The sequence below is a fragment of the Anarhichas minor genome, unplaced genomic scaffold (assembly GCF_050575085.1).
Source record: "Anarhichas minor isolate MPS153535 unplaced genomic scaffold, ASM5057508v1 ptg000027l, whole genome shotgun sequence".
NCBI lineage: Eukaryota > Metazoa > Chordata > Actinopteri > Perciformes > Anarhichadidae > Anarhichas > Anarhichas minor.
The window spans coordinates 13519973-13542424 of NW_027466473.1; the positions used below are offsets into that span (position 1 = coordinate 13519973).

Sequence of the window (22452 nt, forward strand, 5' to 3'; positions counted from 1 at the left end):
TTTTTATATTATACATGTATGTATACATATTTACTATTAATATTTTACTTCCGTTGTCCTTGTACAAAAGCGCACGGTACCAGTTCAGGTATTACGGAAACGTGATGTAGGCGTGCCCAGTGTCGGAATGTACCATTTTGCCAACACACCGGGAAGAATTTAGTTGTGACAGCGGAATATCAACCCGGCGGGGGCAGACGGTAAGTCGAAATCCTCACCCCCTTCCTCTATGCATTTTAAATTAAATGTACAATAGTGAGATAGAGCTGACATTCAAACGTATGCACACGCCTAACCGTTATATGATGAACAGTCAACGTATTAGTAAATGTGAGATTATCATCCCGGACGTGCAGGTTGTACCACCATCAAAACATCGTCAGATAGCGAATCATAGCTACTACCCCTGTGATTAATTTAGCTAACTTAGCTAACGGTATCAGCTAGCATTAGATAGGCGCAGGACAGTTTTATCAGTTTTACCACTGACGTTTTGTTAGTTGGTTTCTCTCGTCACTAAATCTAGCTATGAAGCTACGTGTGCAGGGAAACGTTAGCGTTAGCTTCGGCTGCTGCACAGCATTATGAAGTCGTGACTGCCCGTGTCAGGATGGATGATGTTTCAGTCCCCCGGCCTATACGTTATCGTACACAGTATCCGTGCTGCTCATAATGTCCGGGCCACCAGCGAAATTGTGTTTAAAAGATTAGTTTGCCATATGTTTTGGGCCCTTAGCTATGTCCGGGAACTGATTTCCCAATGAAAGATTTCAGTATCACGTAATTTGTAATGTTGCCTAATAATACGATACATTTCCATAATGTGCAGGATGTACATTAATGTACATTAAAATGTAAAAGATTTCAACCCCAAAATTGTATTACTCACAGTATTTCTATTTCGTTTTTGAAAGCTCTTCATTGTTGGTCCAGTTCTAACGTTAGCTGCACAAACACTACAAAACAAGGGAGATAGATAGATAGATATTTATTATGGTATGCTCATATCACAGGTAACATATTAATCAATAATCAATACACCGTCATGCATTCTACCAGCCATTGAATTACAGATGTTGCATTTGATTGCGAGTGTCTCTTATCTGATATCCTCATTCATTCCTTTGTTTCGGTTCCCAGGTAATAACGTAGTTTTTTCATCTTGGATCAACAATGGCCTTCAGCAAGGGATATCGCATTTACCACAAGCTGGACCCCCCTCCCTACAGTGTCATAGTGGAGACCAGGAGCCGGGAAGAATGCCTCATGTTTGAATCCGGGGCTGTTGCCGTCCTGTGTAAGCCATCCTGTTTGATTGCACTGTAATGACGGATGCTTTAGATGTGATTTTTGTACTATGATTAAGTCACAGGCACTAGCAACTATTCCCCCTAAATTGCTGTTTGTCTTCCAGCGGCGGCAGAGAAGGAGGCCATTAAAAACTCGTATGCCAAGATTCTCGATGCCTATGGCATCTTGGGCGTCCTCCGCTTAAACCTGGGTAAGCTGCGGCCGCATCGTCTCTGTTCATTGCTCCACGTTGCAGACATTTCCTGGATACAGGCCAGATTGTGACCCCAGTGTGGCTGCGAAGGCCTCTTGGTTCATTGGTCTGTCGCTTCTTCCTTCTAAGCTGCTTTCTCCTGCCCTCCATCAGACCTTGAAGGCTCTTGTTATCACAACAAGGGGGAAAAAGCTGCGTAAAACATTGAAGCTCGGTCTTAAAGATGGCTGAGATTTGACTGGCTGGTTATTTTCCTTTTTAAAGAAGTTTAATTAACTGTTTCCTGTCCAGTCTGTTAGGCCAAATGTTTTATTGTATCTTTTCTCAATGCAGTGCTTCATATCTGTTAACGTACTGCTTGCGTTTAAACTTTTTCTTTACAATTCATCATATAAAATTGTTTTCATTCTCATGTCCCTTTCTTTTTTTTTTTTTTTGGGCATACTCCACTTGCTTCTGCAGGTGACTCCATGCTCCACTGTCTGGTGGTTGTGACCGGATGCAGCTCTGTGGGGAAGGTGCAGGATTCTGAGGTTTTCAGGGTCACACAGACGGATTTCATATCCCTGAAGAATGATCAAGCGGACGAGGACCGGATCGCTGAAGTGCGAAAGGTGTTGAACTCGGGACACTTCTACTTTGCCTGGTCTGCCACTGGTGTCAGCATGGACTTGAGTCTCAATGCGCATCGCAGGATCCTAGAGGACACGACAGATAACCGCTTCTTTTGGTAAAAGCATGAAACGATTACTGTTCTAAAGAGAGTAGTAGGCATGTGTTTGGCTCTAACAATCTCTGAAATAGTGGATATGAACTAAATACAGTCTTTCTGGTTGAAATTGTTTCTCCTGAATGTGTGATTTGCAACTTTGCAACTAAATTCACTGCTCGTACTGAATTTGTTTTGTGTGTTTACTGTCGTGTCTTGATTACTCAATAGGAACCAATCTCTGCACCTGCACCTGAAACACTACGGAGTAAACTGTGACGACTGGCTGTTGAGGCTGATGTGTGGCGGTGTGGAGGTCAGGACCATCTATGCGGGCCACAAACAGGCCAAGGCCTGCATCTTCTCCCGCCTCAGCTCGGAGCGGGCCGGCACGCGATTCAACGTCCGCGGAACAAACGACGACGGACAGGTGGCCAACTTTGTGGAGACCGAACAGGTGACGGGTTTTGACAGTTTCATTGAATCAGTTTCTATATGCTCTGTGTGCATGGTCACATGGCCTTGGTTCATACAGTCTGTTTAAACACTGGTTATCTATTGACTGGTGAGGAGAGAACCTGGTACGGCCTTAGCGGTGAGACGATTATTGCTCGAGTATTTCGTGCCGTCACTGTCGAATGATATTGTTCAACAAAATGAATTATAGATTCATAGGTAACATTAAACCCTCACAGGAAAACCAGCAGCATGGTGCTAGTGATGATATCAGCACAAGTCTGAAGCCTTTTACTTTTGCCATATTTCAACTTCTATATCTAGTTAACATCAGTCCAATCAGTATTTTGTTTTTACTGTATATTTGAAAATGCAAGCTTACTTCCCGGCTCTTCATTGTGGCAAATGACTGGATTTGCATTGTCTGGTTTTTTTATAGTTCCTGTTTCAGCAAACAAATGCGAAGCTGTACGTTGGACAGAATAACTGGAACTACTACAGTTCAAATGCAGTGTAATGCAGTACAACTACACCAATATTTACTGTCTCAAAAACTACCATAGAGGTCATTCAACGTCTCTGTAGAAGTCTAAATAGAAATTAAACATTAGAAGCTTCATAGGTGTGGCGGTAGCTGCATGGTTTTTGTGTTGGATTATATTGTATTGTCAAGCGTTCTAGTTAGTTAACAGTTTATAAAGGATATACTATGTTTTATTTTTGTTCTTTCAATCCTCCTGTAACGGTGCTGTAGGTTTTGCTAATGAGCTGAACCAAACGTTCCTCTTGTTTTGAACAGGTTATTTTCCTGGACGACAAAGTTTCCTCCTTCATACAGATCCGTGGGTCCATTCCTCTGTTCTGGGAACAGCCAGGAATCCAGGTAATGGAAAGTAAATCTATCCTATAAAGCCAGCATCGAATCGTGACGGTGAGGTTTTACTTATATTTAGCCACATTATCTGAAAATCCTAAAGCTTCCGTTGCAGATAAGGCTCAATCAGTCCCAGTTGATTGCACAGTGTAAGTGTAAACACTGAACTCTGATGAGGCCCATGTGGAGCTCCTGCAGAACAATACAAAACACTTTAATAAAAATACACTGTATTTGGCTATATGTGGGGAATGAAACGTCTCCTTGTAATTACACTGGGTATCTTTATCCTAGTTTTAACACATTGTATCCATGCTGTGTTCAGAAAAAGTCCATTAAGGGTGTTTGGTTGCACCTGAATGAGAATCGGCACCCTAATAGGATGGATGAGAACCCCCACCTGGTACAACCTTTTTGTTTTGGGGTGTTTTTTTTGGCTCTTTCGGGTGCTGGCGCTTTCATACTGCAGATAGGGCTTTCTCTGTGCAATGCCAATGACTCAACAACATGACTCGGATTCTCCGGCCCTTGTCCTGACATTGCACAGACTAGTGGATTAGGTCAGACGTGGGAGAGGTTAACGATAGATGTAGTGGTTGGTAAAGGGTATTCTTCTGTTTTCCTCAGCTCCCAGACTTCTTTGTTCAGGTGAGAGCCTGGTCTGAAAACATCCCCTAACCACTTCCCTTTCACTTAAGCTGCTGTTATTCCTCAGGAAACTGTAGCAAATTTTTCTACCTATCTACAGTTTGGTCAAAACACAGGGCTGTGGGCTCGGGGTTGTTTTCAGACAGAACTGTAGTCTTCCTGCTTTTAAAAGCACTGTTTTAGCTGTTATTCCCCTTGTGGCTTTGTAGGCTTACGCTCCCCTTTCCTTACTCTGAGATTCATTCCCTGGGCAGGATGGGTAGTTTCAGTTTGATCCAGAAGCAGAGTTATTGATCTCGGTACAGTTAGTTTACATTAGAACTAGTGGTTAACTAGCCTACTATGAAACATGTTAATCAGTAAAGTGGTAGTGTTTCCCCCGCTTAGTCTATTAGAGTCCTGCTTGATGACAAAATCTTAGTGTATCATTATTTTATGGTTGTTTTGGGGAAAGAAGCATCAGTGGAATATGATCGCATGTGGCGTCACAATAATATTCACAAATATGCTTTGTACTTTAAGAAGTACAATCAATCAAATATCTAATGAATTGGTTGACTAATGTCTATGATTAATAGTCATGACATATGTAACCTTTAAATGTTTTGTGTGCATTAATTGTGCTTGATTTCACAAATTTCCCTCCGGGTGTTATCTGTTGCTGTAGCGTTGGACTAAGATGAGAAGAGGTTTTGGTCTAAGCTGTAACTCGAGTGCTTTTCAGATGCCATCTCAGGAAGTTATTAAATATGCATAGCATAGACATGCACAACAGTAGAAAGAGTGAAGCAAGGAGGGACAAAATGGCAGCAGCATGGAGCAAAGATATTTATCATCGCATGCCAAAACCAAGCCGGGAACCAAGCCGGGCACATGCAGATAATGCCAATGCAGTGGTAATACTCTTTGACTGGTTTAGACCCAGAATGCACGTCTGATGCTTGTGACCAGTAGGAGAAAGAGGAGGCAGAGACTGAATGCTGCAGGAGGGATGATGACGTTAGATCAGAGAGAGAAGATATTTTAGAAAGCAAAAGAAGATGAATAAAAGCTGGGAATGTTTTAGGCAGTGAGGAATTGGGAAAAGAGGTGAATAAAGGTGACGGGCAACAAGATCTCTCTGCTGCTCAGTGTCTTTGTGTGAACAAATCTTTTGCTGACCCTGTGTTTCTGTGGTCCTATGCCTTGTTGTCCATCTTTTTTTTTTCCACCATGAAGGTCTCGTTTCCACTGTTATCCAAAATTGCTTACCCAATTTTACCACCAGGTTTTCTGGTCATCTGCAACATGTGTATGTGTGTGTGTTGGGTGTGTGTGTGTGTGTGTGTGCAACTTTCCTTTCTAAGGATTTGATTTGAAGTGAAGAAGAACACCGTGACTTGTGTCTTTTTTCTTTTGTCTCCTCTGGCTGTCTCTGACCTGCAGGTCGGCTCTCATCGTGTCAAACTCTCAAGGGGATTCGAGGCAAATGCACCAGCATTCGAAAGGTAAATGTTCAGCGCACTGTGTGTGTGTGTGTGTGTACATGCATGTTAATAATGTGTAGCAGTCTCCAGCTGCTTTATCTGGCCTTCAACAGATTACCATCGCTCTGAGGAGCAGAGGAGACGCATTAATACTTTGTCTCCTGCAGTCACCGCCCGAGGTGCAACAGAGAACAGCTCTCCGGACTCTGAGAGGAGAACTTGTTAATTGAAGTGTGTCCTCAGAGGCCGGTTTATTGAAGGGAACCGAAAGGACACATTAGTAGTCCTTGATCAACCCCTGTTTTATATTTATATAGTTTAGATCCAGAGACTATTCTCTCATTTTATCCCAGTAACTGTATCCTTTGAAAATCAGCTCTGGCTGTTGGGGAGAGAAAAAGCGTTGGATTGGGTCTTTGGTTACTCATCTTGTCTTAACTGGCAGTGAATTGTAGACACCAGGTGGCCAGTGACAAATATGTGCCTCCTAAATTGGAATCATCCCCATTTTTTTATCTAAAACCAACAAACTCAACATTTCTCTAGTTTCTTTACAGAGAGTGGGTCAGTGTTTGCAAATACCACAACACAACTACGCTCACGAAGCCGTCAGTCTGATAACAAAAAAATGGAAGTCTGTAAAGATTTTCTGTGAAGTCCACCGTCTTTCAGTTCTCGATATCGTGGACTTGTGAGGATTGACTGAGCCCAGATATCAACATAATCCCCCCCCCCCCCCCCCTTGCTTTTCAGTATCCTGAACATGTCGAGGCAAGCACGTCAGATGGTACACCAGTTATATTTTGAAACAAATTAGTCATTTCTTCACACCAAGTATTTGGCAATGCTTCTAGTCTTTCTCAGTATCTCTCCGGACTTGTGACTCATCCATCTGTTGTTCTATCTCGTCAGTTTCTGCAGTGACAAGATTTCTGTGTTGAAATTCCTGAGATAGTACAAAGCTAACAAGAACATCTTTTTATAAACACGAACAGTAGCCTCGGTCTGCTATCCGCTCCATCTATTTCTATTTATGTGTTGAAGCAGTTTGTTCAGAGGCCCGCCGTTATTTAAGTGTCCCTCCCTTTGTCCCTCCAGTCTTTAAAACATCTTCTGCGAAAAACACATCCCTACCGAAGTGCATCTTTGGATGAATCCCCTTCATATACGTAGTTGTAGTTGTAGTTCCTATTTTAGCGAGCAAATGTCAAAGCTGAAGAAAGATGCATTGAAATACAAATAAGCAAAAAGACTTTTGACCATAATATTTCCCTGCTGACTCCAAAAATCAACATTTCTTGCCATTGTTGATATATACATCGGGGCTGCAGCATTCATTGTGTGTAATTATGAAGCTTAAGCATTGGTACCCAGCATGGAGACTTTAATGTGTTACGATAAATGTTAGCATGTATGCACTATTAGTCTGTGATGTAATTTGAGACCTTTATGGATGCTTATTATTATGTGATTTGTATATTTGTTGTCCAGACACTTTACTACACTGCGGAGGTTGTATGGTAAACAGGTGATCATCAACCTGCTTGGGAGTAAGGAAGGGGAACACATGCTCAGCAAAGCTTTTCAGGTGAGAGCAGCCGTCCTCCTTCCCTTCACACTGACATGTACTAAAAGACATTTATCTGATACTTCTGACAAAGAACAACTGGCAGCAAATAGTGTGCATCAAAACATATTAGTATCCCAATTACTGTACCTTGAGGCTGCATTTCATTGATTAATATTAAAGGCACTTCCTGGTTGTCATATCCAGAAATGTTGTGTCCTCAGGTGTGGACAACATTTCAGAATTCAGTTAAAGTTTCTGTAAATAAGTCTTCTTCCTCTCTCAGAGTCACCTGAAGGCATCAGAGCATGCTTCAGCAGTGAAGATGGTGAACTTTGACTACCATCAAAATGTGAAGGGGGGCAAAGCGGACAAACTCCACAGTGTCCTCAAACCCTACCTCAACAAGTTCACAGAAGAGTGCGGGTTCTTCTACTACTCTGCAGAGACGGGCATCGTGAGGTGAGGAATTAACATGGAGTAAGTAGTAGTCAATGCAATGTTTGTTATTGATCCTTAACGTTAGAACATTGTGTCTTTTTAGGACTCAGGGTGGGACCATTAGGACCAACTGCCTGGACTGTTTGGATAGAACCAACAGTGTGCAGGCCTTCTTTGCCCTTGAGGTAATAGTCACAGTATGCTCTTCTATTGTTATAAGATAGTCAAAGTCCATTGTTTTTAATGTTGACGCTCATAGTCTAAACGCCCCCGTTCCTCACCAGATGCTGCCCAAGCAGCTGGAGGACATGAGTCTGACAGAGAAACCCCAGCTGGTGGCCAGGTTCCAGGAGGTCTTTAGGACCATGTGGTCTGCCAACGGAGACTCCGTCAGTAAGATCTACGCGGGCACTGGTGCCCTGGATGGCAAGGCCAAGGTACACGGAAGAGACGCACCAAATACACACAAAAAATACAAGTTCACAGTTTCCTGATTATTAAGAGACAGCAGGTTATCATAGCTGCACTTGATGTAGGATTTTAATGGTTTTGTCAGATTTGATTCATTTTAGCACTTTATGGTACAGCTCGGCCAACGTCCACCAAATTGTTGATCCTGGCTGGGGACATGAAGAAGTGAATGACAGCATTTGATAAAAGCAAATTGAGCAAACCGTAGTATTGAATCGGTTATATGTTTAGTTATTTGGTTTATATTTGTCTTCTCATGAAGCAAAATGGATAAAAGAAAAAAGGGTGGATATTTAATTAGCTACTCTGGAATAGACAATCTTGATAAACACTTACACGTGATGAAGACTATTCCAACTGAAAAGAAAAATAAAGCTTTAGCTAAGGCAAGATTTCCAAGTACATCAAAGTTTTGCCCCGTTAAATAAATATCTACTTAAAGAAATGGCACAAATTGTGACCCTCAAATTCAACTGAACTGGGGATTTAAAGTGTTACCTTTTGGAATGTGATCTTAAACCATAGATGGCACTTAAAACAATGCCTAGTTGTGCATGCAGTGACAGAGTGGATCTCCTCTGTGTGTAGAACTGTGTGCTTCAGTTTCTAAACTCTTGTGTGATATCTCTTTCTGCTGTCCTCTGGACCTCTCTACCTCTGTGGTAAGTGAACAAGGCAGTCGATGTCGTTTTTGAGCTGTGGGTCCATTTCTGGGGCGTTGTTGGTTTCAGTGTCTGTGGGTTAAATGATGATGGTGGAGGATGGGATAGTTGGGACCTCTTTTATTTAAAAAAAAAAAAAAAAACAGAAAAACTTGATTTTATTCCCCTTGAGGTATACGTGTGATGCATACTGTCTTGACCTGGCAACTCTGGAACGCTCCATGGAGCTCTCTACTGATCCACAGAAATAAGCTAAAAAAATAAAACGTTTTTTCACTACAGTATCATCTTCTATTGTCGCCTACATTATCTGGTTACATCTGCTGTCTTGATTGGATGAACTTGGAGGAATCAATAATAATGATCACCATGTGGCATGTTGCACATCAATCAGTGAAGTTTTGATTCTTCCCGGTTCGTCAACAATGACTTGGATCCGTCTCATGTGTTCCTCCTTTTCTTCTCTTCCATGGTTGGAGTGGAAAGTACGAACTTTTCTTTTTTTTTTTTTTTTTTTTTTTTTTTTTTTCACACAGTGAGAGTATAGCTAATAACTTTTCTTTCTTTTTTTGTGGCTGTTTGTAGGTGGGAAAGCTAAAAGATGGCGCTCGTTCTGTGACCAGGACCATCCAGAACAACTTCTTTGACAGTTCTAAGCAGGAGGCGATAGACATCCTGAGGCTGGGCTCCACGCTCAACAGCGATTTGGCCGACAAGGCTCGGGCCTTGCTCACCACTTCCAGTCTTTATGGTAATTCTTTACAACATATGATATATTACTTTATTGAGTCAACAGATCACATCTTCCCTAAAATGTACAAATGAATAGTGTTACAAATGCAAGTTTTTGCTCCGTATTGCAAGCATCTATATTTTGTCATTTTAAGAAAATCTTCTCTTCTGCTCCCAAGTGGAGGAGTTGTTTACATATTTTGGCTGAGTTTGGACCCGTATCTGTTGTAGCCCTGTTAGCCAGAAGCTTCTCTGCACGATAGAAGGGTTGGTCTGCGAGCGTAATCTCCAAGTGTCAGCTCTCTGTCCCCGTTAGATTAATGCTGACCGACTGCTCTGCCAGAATTATCTGTTAAAGCACTGGTTAACCCGCCCTTCTCTCCCCTCTCTCCCCCCCCCCCCCCCCCCCCTTGCTCACAATCTTAGTCACTGAGCCCGTCTTACAATCAGGTATAGTAACTGCCAGACTGCCCGCAGTGGACGGATCTCTTCATCCCACATAGTTGTCCTATCATTTGTGTTTGCTGCTCATTATTGTTCATTCATTTTTGGTAGTGGTTCAACTCTGTCTGTCGCACATCATCAGGCCTTTGCAATAGTGATTAAAAGAATGCAGAATTTTGCAATGAAATTGAACATTACCTTGAGTGGAAATTTAAAGACAGAAATGACCAATTACCAAAGTTGATGATTTGATTGTCATCTGTACTTCAACTGGTTTGTGTCCTTTATCCCGTGACCCATGGTTTAGGACATTGTTTCAGTCTTCCTCAGTTGTATTTGGATGTTCTCCCATTGGTTTTGATTTAGATTTTAGTTTTGTTTCCCCTGTATGCCTTCCTTTCCTGCAGACACACGTACTCAACCATTTTACACTCTAATCCTACTTTCCTCCCCTTTACAGCCTCCCCGAGAGTATTGCTGGGAATGTGTCAGAACTACCATAAATACACACGGCCCAAGCAGATCCGGGTGTGCACCGGCACCTGGAATGTCAACGGGGGTAAACAGTTTCGCAGCATTGCTTTCCGCAACCAGACGCTCAACGACTGGCTGTTGGATGCTCCAAAGAAGGCGGGGCATCCTGAGTTCCAGGGTATGTCGGTGTTTGTTCCTCTGCACTCACTGGTGGTAAATGTCATGTCTGGAGGTTATGTGTTTTTAGGGCTGCTCTTTTGTTAATTTGCTGAAAGGAATAGTTTGACATTTTGGGAAGTATGGTAATTCACTTTCTTCCTGAAAATTAAAAAAGAACAATACCGTGTTTGTACAATATATATATAAAGCTATAGACAGCAGCCGGTTAGCTTAGCTTAGCACAAAATAATTAGCCTGGCTCTGTCAGAAGGAAACAATATATGGCTACCAGCATGTTAGATCTCCGGTTTAAAGGAGGGTTATGGGCCAGACTATTTCTTGGCACAGTGCAGTAACTTTCTCTGCTGGTTGCTGAACACTAAAGGCAAGACTTCAGGAAGTCACTGCATTATATCTATATTTACTTCATGAGGTCCAGGGAGCTAAATGATCAACAACAGTTGACATTGTTCAAACTGAGCATTTGCTAGGTGGATATATAATAATCATTGTTATCAGACATGTGTTGAACATTGTGTATTCTTTCTCTTTACAGACAGCAAAGCAAACCCCATAGATATCTTCGCCATCGGTTTTGAGGAAATGGTTGAGCTAAATGCTGGCAATATTGTCAGTGCGAGGTATGTGTGCAAGATTCCAGCCGGTCTGTTTTTACCAATGGGCCATAGAAGAAGAAGTGTCTCTGTGCTCTATACATCTTTCTCTTTAGCTCGCTAGTATCACTGTAAAAAATAAATATTATGAAATATTTAACTGTGTTAATTACATTCTAAATGGTATGAACAGTTCATATATAGTAGAAATAAAATCCTGAAAAAGGATGCTTAGGCCTGAGTTGACAAGGCTGATATTATGTTCATTATTTTGGTTTTATATCTTGAGGACGGACAAAGAAGATTTAGTAACTTCTCTTTTTTGTGATCACCTTTTTTTATTCTTTGTGCGGTGGTTTTTTCTCCTCTTTTTCTGCATTATGACACATATTTCTGTTTTTGTCTCAGCACTACAAACCAGAAACTATGGGCAGCTGAGCTACAAAAAAACATATCGCGGGACCACAAGTATGTGCTGCTGGCTTCAGAGCAGCTGGTGGGAGTGTGTCTGTTCGTCTTCATCCGCCCACAGCACGCGCCCTTCATCAGGTAGGAACTGTGCGCATTGCCACGAGAGACGCGTCGAGTCATACCGCACGGTTATTGTAGCAAATGTAACTGTTTGCATTCGATATGTTTCTCTCAGGGATGTTGCTGTAGATACTGTCAAAACCGGGATGGGCGGGGCTACAGGCAACAAAGGAGGTGTGGCCATCCGCCTGCTCTTCCATACCACCAGCATCTGCTTCGTCTGCTCCCACTTTGCTGCTGGCCAGTCACAGGTCAAGGAGAGGAATGACGACTACAGTGAGATCACACGCAGGCTCACCTTCCCCATGGTAAAACAAAACATGACATCAGCAAGTGATTCCTCAAACACGTTTCTGCATTACTTAAGGGTAACCGCATTCGTCTTGTCCTTGCCCAGGGTCGTCTGCTGTACTCGCATGACTACGTCTTCTGGTGTGGAGACTTTAACTATCGGATCAGCCTGCCCAACGAAGAAGTGAAAGAGCTAATCAAACAGCAAAACTGGGAAGCCTTGACAGCTGGGGACCAGTTGCTGGACCAGAAGAATGCTGGTTCGGTAGGACCTGCAGCACACGTGCATGTTTACAACACTAATAACTTTCACTTCCTCTCAACAGAAAACGGTGTACCGCAACATCGAGCCTTTTTTTATCGCGCGTACTAATGCAGAAACTTCTTCAACAGGTGTTCCGAGGTTTTATCGAGGGGAAGTTGGATTTTGCGCCCACCTATAAGTATGACCTCTTCTCAGAAGATTATGACACCAGTGAGAAGTGCCGCACACCAGCCTGGACGGACCGCATACTCTGGAAGAGGAGGAAGTGGAACTTTGATAAAACAGGTAAGGTGCAGATAAATCGAACCAACACAGACAAAGTTAAAACAATGGCAAAAATATGTTCTACACCTAAGCCCCTTCTCCACTGGACAAAAACCCCACTGACATCTGGCTTTTGTCTTAATTGGGAAAGGTTACAAAGGGGTATTTTATATGCATCTGTGCATGTTTTGCAGCTGGGGAGATGAATGTAGTTGGAGCAGCTTCTACATCCGGGGAGAATGACGACGATCCAGATAACCCCTGGAGCGCAGGCACTCTGAAGTACTATGGCAGGGCTGAGCTTAAGACCTCCGACCACAGGTAAATAACAAGATAGATCTGTTAGAGTTTCACCACAACAGTGTCATTTGCTGCATTTCCTTCTCAAAGTGAAATATAACAATGTTGTAAACGAATATATTTAATTTCTCTTTAATCAAACATCGCCTTCCTCAACGTCTCCCGTCTTTCTTTAGGCCCGTGGTGTCGATAATAGACGTGGACATCCTGGAGGTGGACCCGGATGCGCGGCACCAGGTCTACAAAGAAGTCATCGCCCTGCAGGGGCCTCCGGACGGCACCATCCTGGTGTCCCTCTGCTCCTCCGGCCCCGACGACTACTTTGACGATGCTCTCATAGACGAGCTGCTGGACAAGTTTTCTCAATTCGGAGAGGTCATCCTCATCAGGTGAGCTTGAAAGCCCGACACAGACGGACACGTATCGCCTTCAGACGGTGGGACTGCATTGACAAAGTCCTTGTTTGTGCAGGTTTGTTGAGGAGAAGATGTGGGTGACTTTCCTGGAAGGTTACTCTGCTCTTGCTGCGCTTTCTCTCAGCGCTTCCACTGTAAGTCATCGCTGATTGTGTTCATTACTTCTAAGCTATACAAATGCTCCATAAGTCAACTGTGTACCTGGTAACTAGTCTATTGTCTGTGGCTCTTGGTTTACATCGTAGGTCCTCGGCAAACTGATTGACATCCGTCTGAAGAGTTCGGGCTGGATCAAGAGTCTGGAGGAGGAGATGAGTGTGGAGAGAATCTGTGGGAGCATCCCCACCTCGGCCAGCTCCACCCTGCTTGCCGAGGACACGGACATGGGCGACGATGATTATGATATGGAAGGTGAGGGATGACAGCCAATCAATCCCAATCCTTGTCTTCAGAAACCTCAGTTTATTTATACAATGTTTATGAATTCCTGCCTTTAATAACCAGGTGATGTGGACGAGGAGGTGGAGGAGATCCTTCCCCAGCACCTTCAGCCTGGAGCAGGCACCGGCCCTCTATCCTCCCCTTTCCCCTCCCCCCGCAGTAGTCCCTGTCACTCCCCCACCCAGGGGGAGCCTGTCGCCCCCAGCAGGTCTGCTCGAGGTCAACCCTCTCGCCCATCACAAGGTATATACTGAATATATATATATATATATATATAACGTGCATCTTGACACACACCTGGAATCAGGTTGCTAAAAGTACCGTCCATGAATCAGCCCAGGCTCCAGTCTCCAGTCTATAAACTATAATTCTGTTCTGTTTGTGATGCCCTGAAGACGAGTTAAGCCCATCATCACTGAGGAGAGACATTCCAGGTAAAATGTAGTGCGTGATGATGTTTAGTGTTAGAGGGCGTGTAGTGTGTCTTCCAGTAAACGACTTGTTTCCTTCTGAAACGTGCTTCATGGTGTGGTATTCAAATGTGTGCAGTGTTGGCTTCCTCCTTTTCTTTGGTCAACACTGAATCACAGCTGTGGAACAAATTGTAGGATGAGTTGTTTGTCTATTAGACTTTCAGAAAACTAGGGCTCATGGCTTGATATATATTCCTCGGTGAAAGCACAATCTTTAGATTTCTCTTTTGTTTTCCTTCTAGGGCCTCCTGTGGACTTCCAGCCTGGTGCCCCCACATCTTCAGAGCCCAAACGCCCGCCCCCCCCTCGTCCCCACGCCCCCCCAGCCCGCCCAGCACCTCCTCAACGCCCACCACCACCTTCAGGTAAAGCATCACACTTGAGCCTCGTCTTCAGCTAATTAAAGCATCAACGTTCTGACATTTTAGTCACGGTAGCAGAGCTTCAGTCAGAGCAACCAAATACAATCACACATTGGAAGAGTAAATATTTAATTTTTCAGCACGATACAGCACGAGATACTTAATCCAGGTGTTAACATTGTCACCTTTGTCCCACTTCTTCGCCTCGTTCCTGAAGGAGGCATGAGCCCTCTGCCAGTTAGAAAGGGCTCTGCAGGTAAAGTGATGAGCATTGAACTGTGTGTCTATATGCTTACAGGGCTGAAGCATTTAAAGTAGTGGCTGCTATGTTCCATCTGATGCTACACACGGAGAGGCACAATGCATCAGGAGGCTGTCGTCAGTTCCAATGCTCATTTCAGTTCAGCATAGTTAGTTTTTGGATGATTGTGTGATGCAGAAACAAAGTGTATTCATTCACTGAAGCATCAACACGACACAAACCCTCAAACACTGGGCTGTCCTCGTGTTTAGCTTCAGCTTTTCAACTCGTTGAAACACGACATGTTGCCACAAACGTCCACCCAAATCCATTCCAGATTAAAAAGTGAAGTGGAAATAGGCCACGGAGTTGCTGAGTCATGTTTTAATTAAGACAACAACTCCTAGATTAAGGTTTTTTTTTTCGAGTGCTGATTGACCATTTGGGTCAAGTTCAAAATGCCGTGCTTCTTGTGCATCATCACAATCATTCCCCTGAATATGTGGTTTTGGTGAATGTAAATTCTTTACAATAATATTCTCCTCTGTGGTATATTTGTGAGTCCTGTAAAAGTGTGGTTATTAATTAGCTTAGACATTGTCCTAGGTTTATTTTTTGCGTGGGAGTAGCTGGTAAGTCATGATGTATTTTTTCATATTGAAATACTCTTTTCCCCTCTTTGACTTGAAGACTGTGGCGAATGGCCCAACCCACTGTTTGGTAGGAGAGGCAGTGAAGGTAACTGTCCAGGCGGCGTGTCTTTTAAATATTAGCTGGTCCTAGTAGTCTTACGCCCAGTCATCAATGCTCCTTTTGGACATTGATGATTCACCTTTTAGCAATTCTTCATCATTAGAGGCCATCTTAAGTCTTTTGTATGTGTGCAGGAGAGATGTGCTTGGTAGGTAGCCTGTTGTTTGGCTAATTTAAGTGCAAAGTAAGCGGCAAATGAAAAAAGGCATGTTCCTATGTTTTTTAATCTAAGTAATAGGAAGGATATGCATCATACTAATTTAATTTAACTTTAATTCCATTATAATCAGGAGTCATGCAGGAGACCGTCTGACTGAAATGTCTGCACATATTAGGGAACTGGATACCTCACGTCTGCATCATTACGACCGAAACAAATAATGATTTGGTGACCGCGGTCTTTCCGTAACTGAGGAGATATCGTGAGTTAAAGGAAAATCCCTTTTGGTCCAAAAGGTCTTAAAGTCAGCTCGGCTTCAGTAATCCTCTGATTAGTGGGGAATTCCTTCTGAGGCGGGTAAGATATTCAGACTCGCAGCGTCTCAGACTTCCCTGCTCTGCTGCATTACTACTGGCGTTCGCTATTCCTAGTGCTTCTTGTAAAGGGTTGTCATTGGGAACGCTTGCTTCCTTCGACCGGTATTCCACTTTGTGTATAACACTAATGTGGTTTGGTTTCCTTTTGTGCTGCAAAAAAAAAAAAGGACCAAAAAGCCCCGCTCTCCCTCGGCCAGAAGCAGCTACAGGTGAGTGCCACGAAGCATGACGTAGCATTTGTCCCGTGAACGCTCGTCTTTGTGGGTAGTTTTCTTGTACTTGCTGGGGGTGATACGAGCATTATCCCCTGTCTGTCTACTGTAAATCCTGTGTTATGTATTTATACATTGACACAAAATAAGCCTGTCCCAGGGTGGAGGGAAGGGTTCGGTTGCTTAGCCAATTTGTGACTTGGCCTGTCTTCACGTGACCATTTGTATGATGTGTGTGTGTGTGTGTGGATAGCTGAGTCCCTGTGTCACATTGAGGATGTGCGTGATTAGCTGGGTTGACTTGCGTTTGGTGACTGTACAGTGAAGTATTAAACAGAAGCAGACCTCCAAGTCTCGTGGGAACACGAGAATAGTGAAAGAAAAGGTGTGTCTGTGTGTGTGAGCTGTGCGATAAGCAGTTGGCTCACAGAACCAGGCCTGCCTCTCCTCCAGACCTCCTGCAGCTCAGGAATGACTCATCATTATTAATTAAGTCAGCCACGGGGAGTTTGTTGGGGTGTGTTTGCAGTGCACTCGTGTGTAACTTGGTTTTGTACTAAGACTACTAAAAGTTACCGTCATTGTTTCCATTAAACCTCACACCTCCCTAAACGCTCCTCCCACTGTTCCTTACATCTCTCCCTAGGGAGCACAGCCCACATGATGAATACAGAATAGTACGATATTTGCTGATGTAAACGGTTTGTCTTTCTTAACCCTTCCAGCTCGAGGCCAGGTAGCAGTGGGAGCTCCTGGACCTGGAGGTGCTCCGAGACCCGTGAGTTTACAAACTCGAAACATTCATAAAGTTTGTCTTTTACTCATTTTTACCAAATTTGTTAATTTCTCTCTATTCTCTTTTCCCTTTCCTTTGTCCCCCAGAATATCCCTCCTCGAGCAGGGGTGATCAGTATGCCCCCTCAGTCTCGCCCACCACCTCTCTCTCACCCTGGAGCACCCAGACCCATCCCAGAGGTGCATCCTGGGGCCCCTCGGCCCATCCCAGACACCCACCCTGGAGCCCCACGTCCTGTGGCCAGTGGCCAGGTCAAGCCGACCGACCTGCCTCTGGGTAAGGAAATGTGTTTTTTACAGATTATACAGCGTTATACTAGATTACCAACACGAGGATGTTATTAATGTGATACGATTTAAGCCTGAACTTGTCCCCGTTTCCTCGCCCAGGTCCCCCTCCCTCGGCTCCTCTTCCTGCAGAGCCCCCTGCAGCCAGACCCCAGGTCCCATCACCCATGCAGCCGCCCATGCAGCCCCAACCAGCTGCCCCGACAGTTCAGTCCCAACTCCAAGCACCCATGCAGCCCACAATCTCAGCTCCGCTCCAGCCACAGCAAGCTCCTAAAGCAGGACCCCCCCCTGCTGCTGCTGCTGCCCCCCCTGCTGTTGGCTCTCCACAAGGTCTAGCCTCTCCTAAGCCCCCGCCACGTTCACGCTCCTCTCACACTCTGCCACCCGACGCCGCCAAATCTGAGACGGCCCCAGCTGCGCAGGTTCGTGCCAACTTCCTTTTTAATTAATCTTAAATCCGAATTTCTGCAACTGAACAAACGCTATTATAATTATCTATTGAGCACACTGATTTCTCTCCTTGAATGTCGTTAAATAATGTAGGACAGGTTCTCAGATTCTTCTCATTAGACAAGATATTGTATGCTATTTATGACAAGTGTTGGAGGCGAAGACTGCAACAATAGCTTCTTTCTGCTCCTTTGAGCTTAGTTTGTCTGTCGTTCTTCCTGCTTTTGTCTCTCTGATACATTTGTCTCTCTCTCACAAGCTGGAGAAGCCCTCAGGGTGACAGGTACTTTATATTAAACCACCTCTTTGTCTCATCCTCCATAGCACAACAGTCCTCTGCTCTGACGTTATTACCTCTCATACGTTGCACCCAGTAACCTCTCTCTCTCTCTCTCTCTCTTTCATTTTGTGACCAATTTTTCTTCCCTTTTTTACGTCTTCTCAAAGAAGATATTTTAACCAAAGCATTCCTTGTCTTCTGTTTTGTCGGTCAACATATCAAACCATAAACAACGTGAAAAAAATGTGATGTTTAGTTGTTGGCCATTCCCCCCCCCCCCCCCCCCTCACTAGTCCTTTCATATCTGCTCTCTGTGGTTCAGGTGACTGAGCACATATGCAATGACATCCTCATTTAATTTTATATTTTGTTTAATTTGTATTATTTAATTAATTTGTGTTAGAGTTGGTGATTGTATGTGATACATAGATCAGTAATATGTAACTGTTTGTTTTCAATGGATATCTTTAAACTTTGATCTGAGCTAAAGAAAGAAGTTCGCAACAAATCAGCTCCATGGTTCATATTTTCACACAGCATTTGTTGTGACAGCTGACTGGATGTCTCTGTTCCTCCTCAGACCAATGGACTGAATGGAATCCAAAGAGAAGCACAATGGAAGCCCGACCCCTTCGACACACTTGCTTCTGATCTCCTCTCCTCCTCCTCTTCGTCCTCCTCCTGGCACACCACCCAGTCTCTGACCCGAGGCTCCTCCCTGCGTGCCCCCCCCTCCGTTCCCACGTCTTCGTCCGCCAGCACCCTCCCTTCATCCTTCTCCCTCCAGCCCTCCGCTCTGTCGGACCCGCAGGTGCTCAACTCGTCGTCGTCCTCCTCGCTTTCCACCCCGTCGCCGTTCGCCTCCTCCCTGCTGCCGCCCCCTCCGGTCCCGTCTCGTAGCCGCTCGCAGGAGACGCTGCGCGGGGCCTCCCCTGGCCCCCTCCTGACTGACCCGCTTCCAGCCCGACCGAGCAGCACCAATCCCTTCACAGGCTCGCTGCCGCAACAACAGCAGTACCGCTCGCTCACGCCGGACTTCAGCGTCCATCGTCCCGCCCCGACGCCAAACATTCAGAGGACCATGTCTGCTTTTACTCCACCACTCATCCCCAACCCCGCTCCGACAGCAGCCGCAGCCGCTACTGCTGCGCCCGCCTTCCAGCTCCAGAGGACCACGTCCCTGTTCGGTCCGTCATCCACTTTTCCTTCTCCACCTCCTCCTCTGCTCCCCCTTGCCCCGTCTCCTGTCCCCTCCTTGCCCCTGGCGCCAGCCTCCTCCATTCCGCCTGTCCTCGCACCTCGTCGCCAGCCGCCTCCCCCGGGAGGCAAACCGACCCAGCGCTGGGTCACTTTTGATGATGATTTGGAATTTCAACCTCCGACCAAAACGCCACAGGCCCCCGTCTTCCCGTCCAGTTCCCTAGTGGCCCAAACTCAGCCCTCGAGCTCTCTGTTTGACTCCGAGCCCGACTGGTTATCCTCGGTCCCGTCGGTGTTCCCAACTCTCCGTCCTCCCTGTCCCGACTCCGAGCCCGACTGGTTATCCTCAGCCCCGTTGGTACTCCCAACTCTCCGTCCTCCCTGTCCCAAGTAGAACCGTAAACAGTAACCCCCCCCCCCCCCCCCCCCCCCGAGGGACCCAGCGACGACTGCTTCTTCCCCAGGGAGGGAACAGAAAGACAGGCTCACTCTTAATATGTAAAGGGCATATCCAGATATGTATAGATCTATGATAAATGTGTATATGTGTGTGTATGTACAAAAGAGACGATATTTAAAGAAAGTATAGACCAATCCACGTCTGAATCCCAGGAAACGATTTACGTCTCGAGCAGCACGGGCCCTAAAAGTGTGTTCTAAACTCGACCACAGAGATGTTTGCTTGCTCCCTGATGTTACCATTTATTTTAATATGAATTGTTCTGTTTATTTTTAATCGTGGCAGCAAACATGTGCCTGTGTCTACGGTATAGTGTTATGTATAAAGTACATCAATACGCACAAATCATGTGTTTACCGTGTGCAATATCGAGAGGTTTGTGTGCGGCCGCGCAGCTTCAGCGTTAGCTACGCTGCGGCTCATATCCACCCTTCTGACTAATCTGTACATCGGAGCGGGATTCTCAGAGTAGCGGGTAATCTTCTACCTTCTCAGTGTACTTGTAGTAGAAGGTTATGCACTGCAGTTTTTTTTTTTTCCATTTGCTCCCAACCATAGAGTTTGTTTTGTTCTGTTCTTTTGTGTCTGAGGTGTTAAGAGCTTGCTTTTATCATGAATGTACTTTTATGTTGCACTGGGTTTCGTCATCGCCTCCTTGCTGACACCACGTGGTGAACCAGAATGCCACAAGTCCGCGTCATAGTCGGTCTAACTGTTCACTGCCGCAACACCGATGTCATTTTGTTCTCGCTCTATTCAGTCGTCGCTCTTTGTCAACGGGCTGTTACGCTTAGCTGAGTATATTTTGTAGCGCTATATCAAAGCCTATACATAGTGATTATGTATATATGTATGTTTTCAACATGGATAGGACTCAATGTGTGTGTGTGTGTGTGTGTGTGTGTGTGTGTTTGTGATGGCCGCATCAGGGATTTGCACAATGTAACTGATGCACCGACAGGCTGCTCTTGGTTGTGTTCTTGCTGAGTGACAGAAATGAGAACCTGCGGATTAAAGAGACGACCCGAAGCATTGAACCACACTAGTGTAGGATCAGATCAGTGGCGCGTGTATACTGCTGTTAAGTACGACGCAGGTGTGCCATGCATAATAATAATAATAATAAGAGGGCACTTTTATTTTATTTTTATTCAACTTTTGTTTCTTGCAAAAGCCATGTTTTTTAATTTCTACAAACAATTACTCTAAATAATCTATTGTTGACTGTGGTGAGAAGTGATGTGTTGTGTTTGAGGTGCATATCGTCTGTTGTCGTGTTTGACTGTGTTTGTGTTTGGATGTGTGTGTGTGAGTGTGTGTGTACATAGTTAAGAGTAGAATATCAGAGCTTTTCCCCGAGGAAGTCTTCTCATTTAAGTGCACACCGTGTATTTGCTTACAGGTTTTGAACCAACAGCCACTGTATTCTTTCAAAAATGGTTGTAACTGTATTTCCGATCTCCAGCTTGCCCCGGGGCTGTGGAGTGACCTCACTGTATGCAAACATCTTAAACAATAAAAGACAAAGGACTTTTACCACAAAGCACCCACCACCTGTGTGTGACAATTCCCACCATAGCAACACTAACGGACTGTACAGACTCGACTACACTGTAACCAACGCATCACCACACTTTCATTTCCAGTGGACTGTGTGCTGTGTTCTTCCCAGGCGCAGCGTGGCCCACATTCCAGACAGTAGTGTGATTTGAGTGTCGGGTGCCAAACTCTTCTCGGCAGTTTGCAGGTCCAACTGTGATATCGAGCCCATAGCCGCTTTCCCTCCAGTCGAGCGTAGTTGTTACGGAGCCTCGCTGATTATTTGTGACCATTCATGAGGCGTGTTTGTTATGTTGTCAGAGGTGATGTGTCAGTATTTTTTATTTTCCTGTACTACGTTATTTCACTCTTTGGCTGCTGTTGAGATGTCAGTGTCAATGTTGACAATGGAGGATAAAACAGAAATAATACGAGCTAACTAATGCTTCTGCCCTTTGTTTAAACACAATAGGAATTATATTTGTTCACTGCACTGAAAGCATCGGCTATCTATGTAAGCAAGTGTATCAGGTTGCCTTTGCTTAAATGTCATCTCTGAGGCATTCATTGTGTTTTCCACGTGTGTGCAGTAGGTCATGTATCTGCATTAACGGTAGGTAACTAGCCAGCGCTTTGTGTCCCGTCATGTTCAAGATGAGATTTTATAGGAAACATATTGCTCCTTTTTTCGTGAGGTTGGTGTCTCCTTTTTATGGTTATAATCCATAGTAAATAAAGAGTCTGTTGTTGTTGAACATATTCTTGTATGTATTAAAGACAAAACATGAAAACTGCAATTCATGTTAATATCCAACGTTCCATATTTTAAGTGCGAAGCTCATTGCACATTTATGTATGAAGCAGTTTGTGTTGTATGTATGCAAAAATAAATGTAAGTTGACCCTGAATGGTGACGTTTGTCTTCTCTGACTGCAGGCTGTGACCTTATTGCACATAAACAAGTAAACAACATATAGCTCTATTCAAAACTCAGTTGTGTGAGGCAGGAGTTGCTCAGTGACGTCCGATGGCCTCTGATTAGAGGATGTAAACATTAACTTTGGTCCTGCAAGTTTCAGGGCTGATTTAAAACAGCAGATAGCGTGTTGAGCCATTTTCAACCTATGAAA

At 44.5% G+C, this 22452-nt stretch overlaps 1 protein-coding gene across 8 annotated transcripts; it reads left to right on the top strand.

The window, feature by feature from the left end:
- Positions 1–46: 46 nt before the first annotated feature.
- On the top strand, positions 47–22230 carry synj1 (synaptojanin 1). Of its 8 annotated transcripts, XM_076101142.1 has the most exons (32): positions 47–200; positions 1141–1297; positions 1415–1501; positions 1967–2234; positions 2445–2670; positions 3469–3552; positions 5617–5678; positions 7149–7245; positions 7511–7686; positions 7769–7850; positions 7950–8102; positions 9384–9549; positions 10435–10626; positions 11164–11248; positions 11630–11770; positions 11868–12060; positions 12150–12308; positions 12437–12593; positions 12767–12893; positions 13049–13261; positions 13344–13422; positions 13534–13699; positions 13793–13972; positions 14125–14163; positions 14445–14567; positions 15496–15543; positions 16263–16304; positions 17033–17085; positions 17190–17379; positions 17493–17815; positions 18103–18126; positions 18704–18841. In XM_076101142.1, the coding sequence occupies exons 2-31, from the start codon at positions 1174–1176 to the stop codon at positions 18121–18123; spliced, it is 4056 nt and encodes a 1351-aa protein (XP_075957257.1). In that variant the 5' UTR covers positions 47–200; positions 1141–1173; the 3' UTR covers positions 18124–18126; positions 18704–18841. The 8 variants fall into 8 exon arrangements, with proteins under 8 accessions (XP_075957257.1, XP_075957250.1, XP_075957252.1 ...); XM_076101135.1 differs by lacking the exon at positions 18103–18126 and having other exon boundaries at positions 48–200; positions 18704–22230; XM_076101137.1 differs by lacking the exons at positions 15496–15543; positions 18103–18126 and having other exon boundaries at positions 48–200; positions 18704–22230.
- The last annotated feature ends 222 nt before the right edge of the window (positions 22231–22452 follow it).

Coding starts and splice junctions, on each gene's coding strand:
- synj1 (XM_076101135.1), top strand. CDS start 1,174: ATGGCCTTCAGCAAGGGATATCGCATTTACCACAAGCTGGACCCCCCT. Junction 5,679..7,148: donor AATGCACCAGCATTCGAAAG/GTAAATGTTCAG, acceptor TTTGTTGTCCAG/ACACTTTACTACACTGCGGA. Junction 11,771..11,867: donor CAGCACGCGCCCTTCATCAG/GTAGGAACTGTG, acceptor TGTTTCTCTCAG/GGATGTTGCTGTAGATACTG.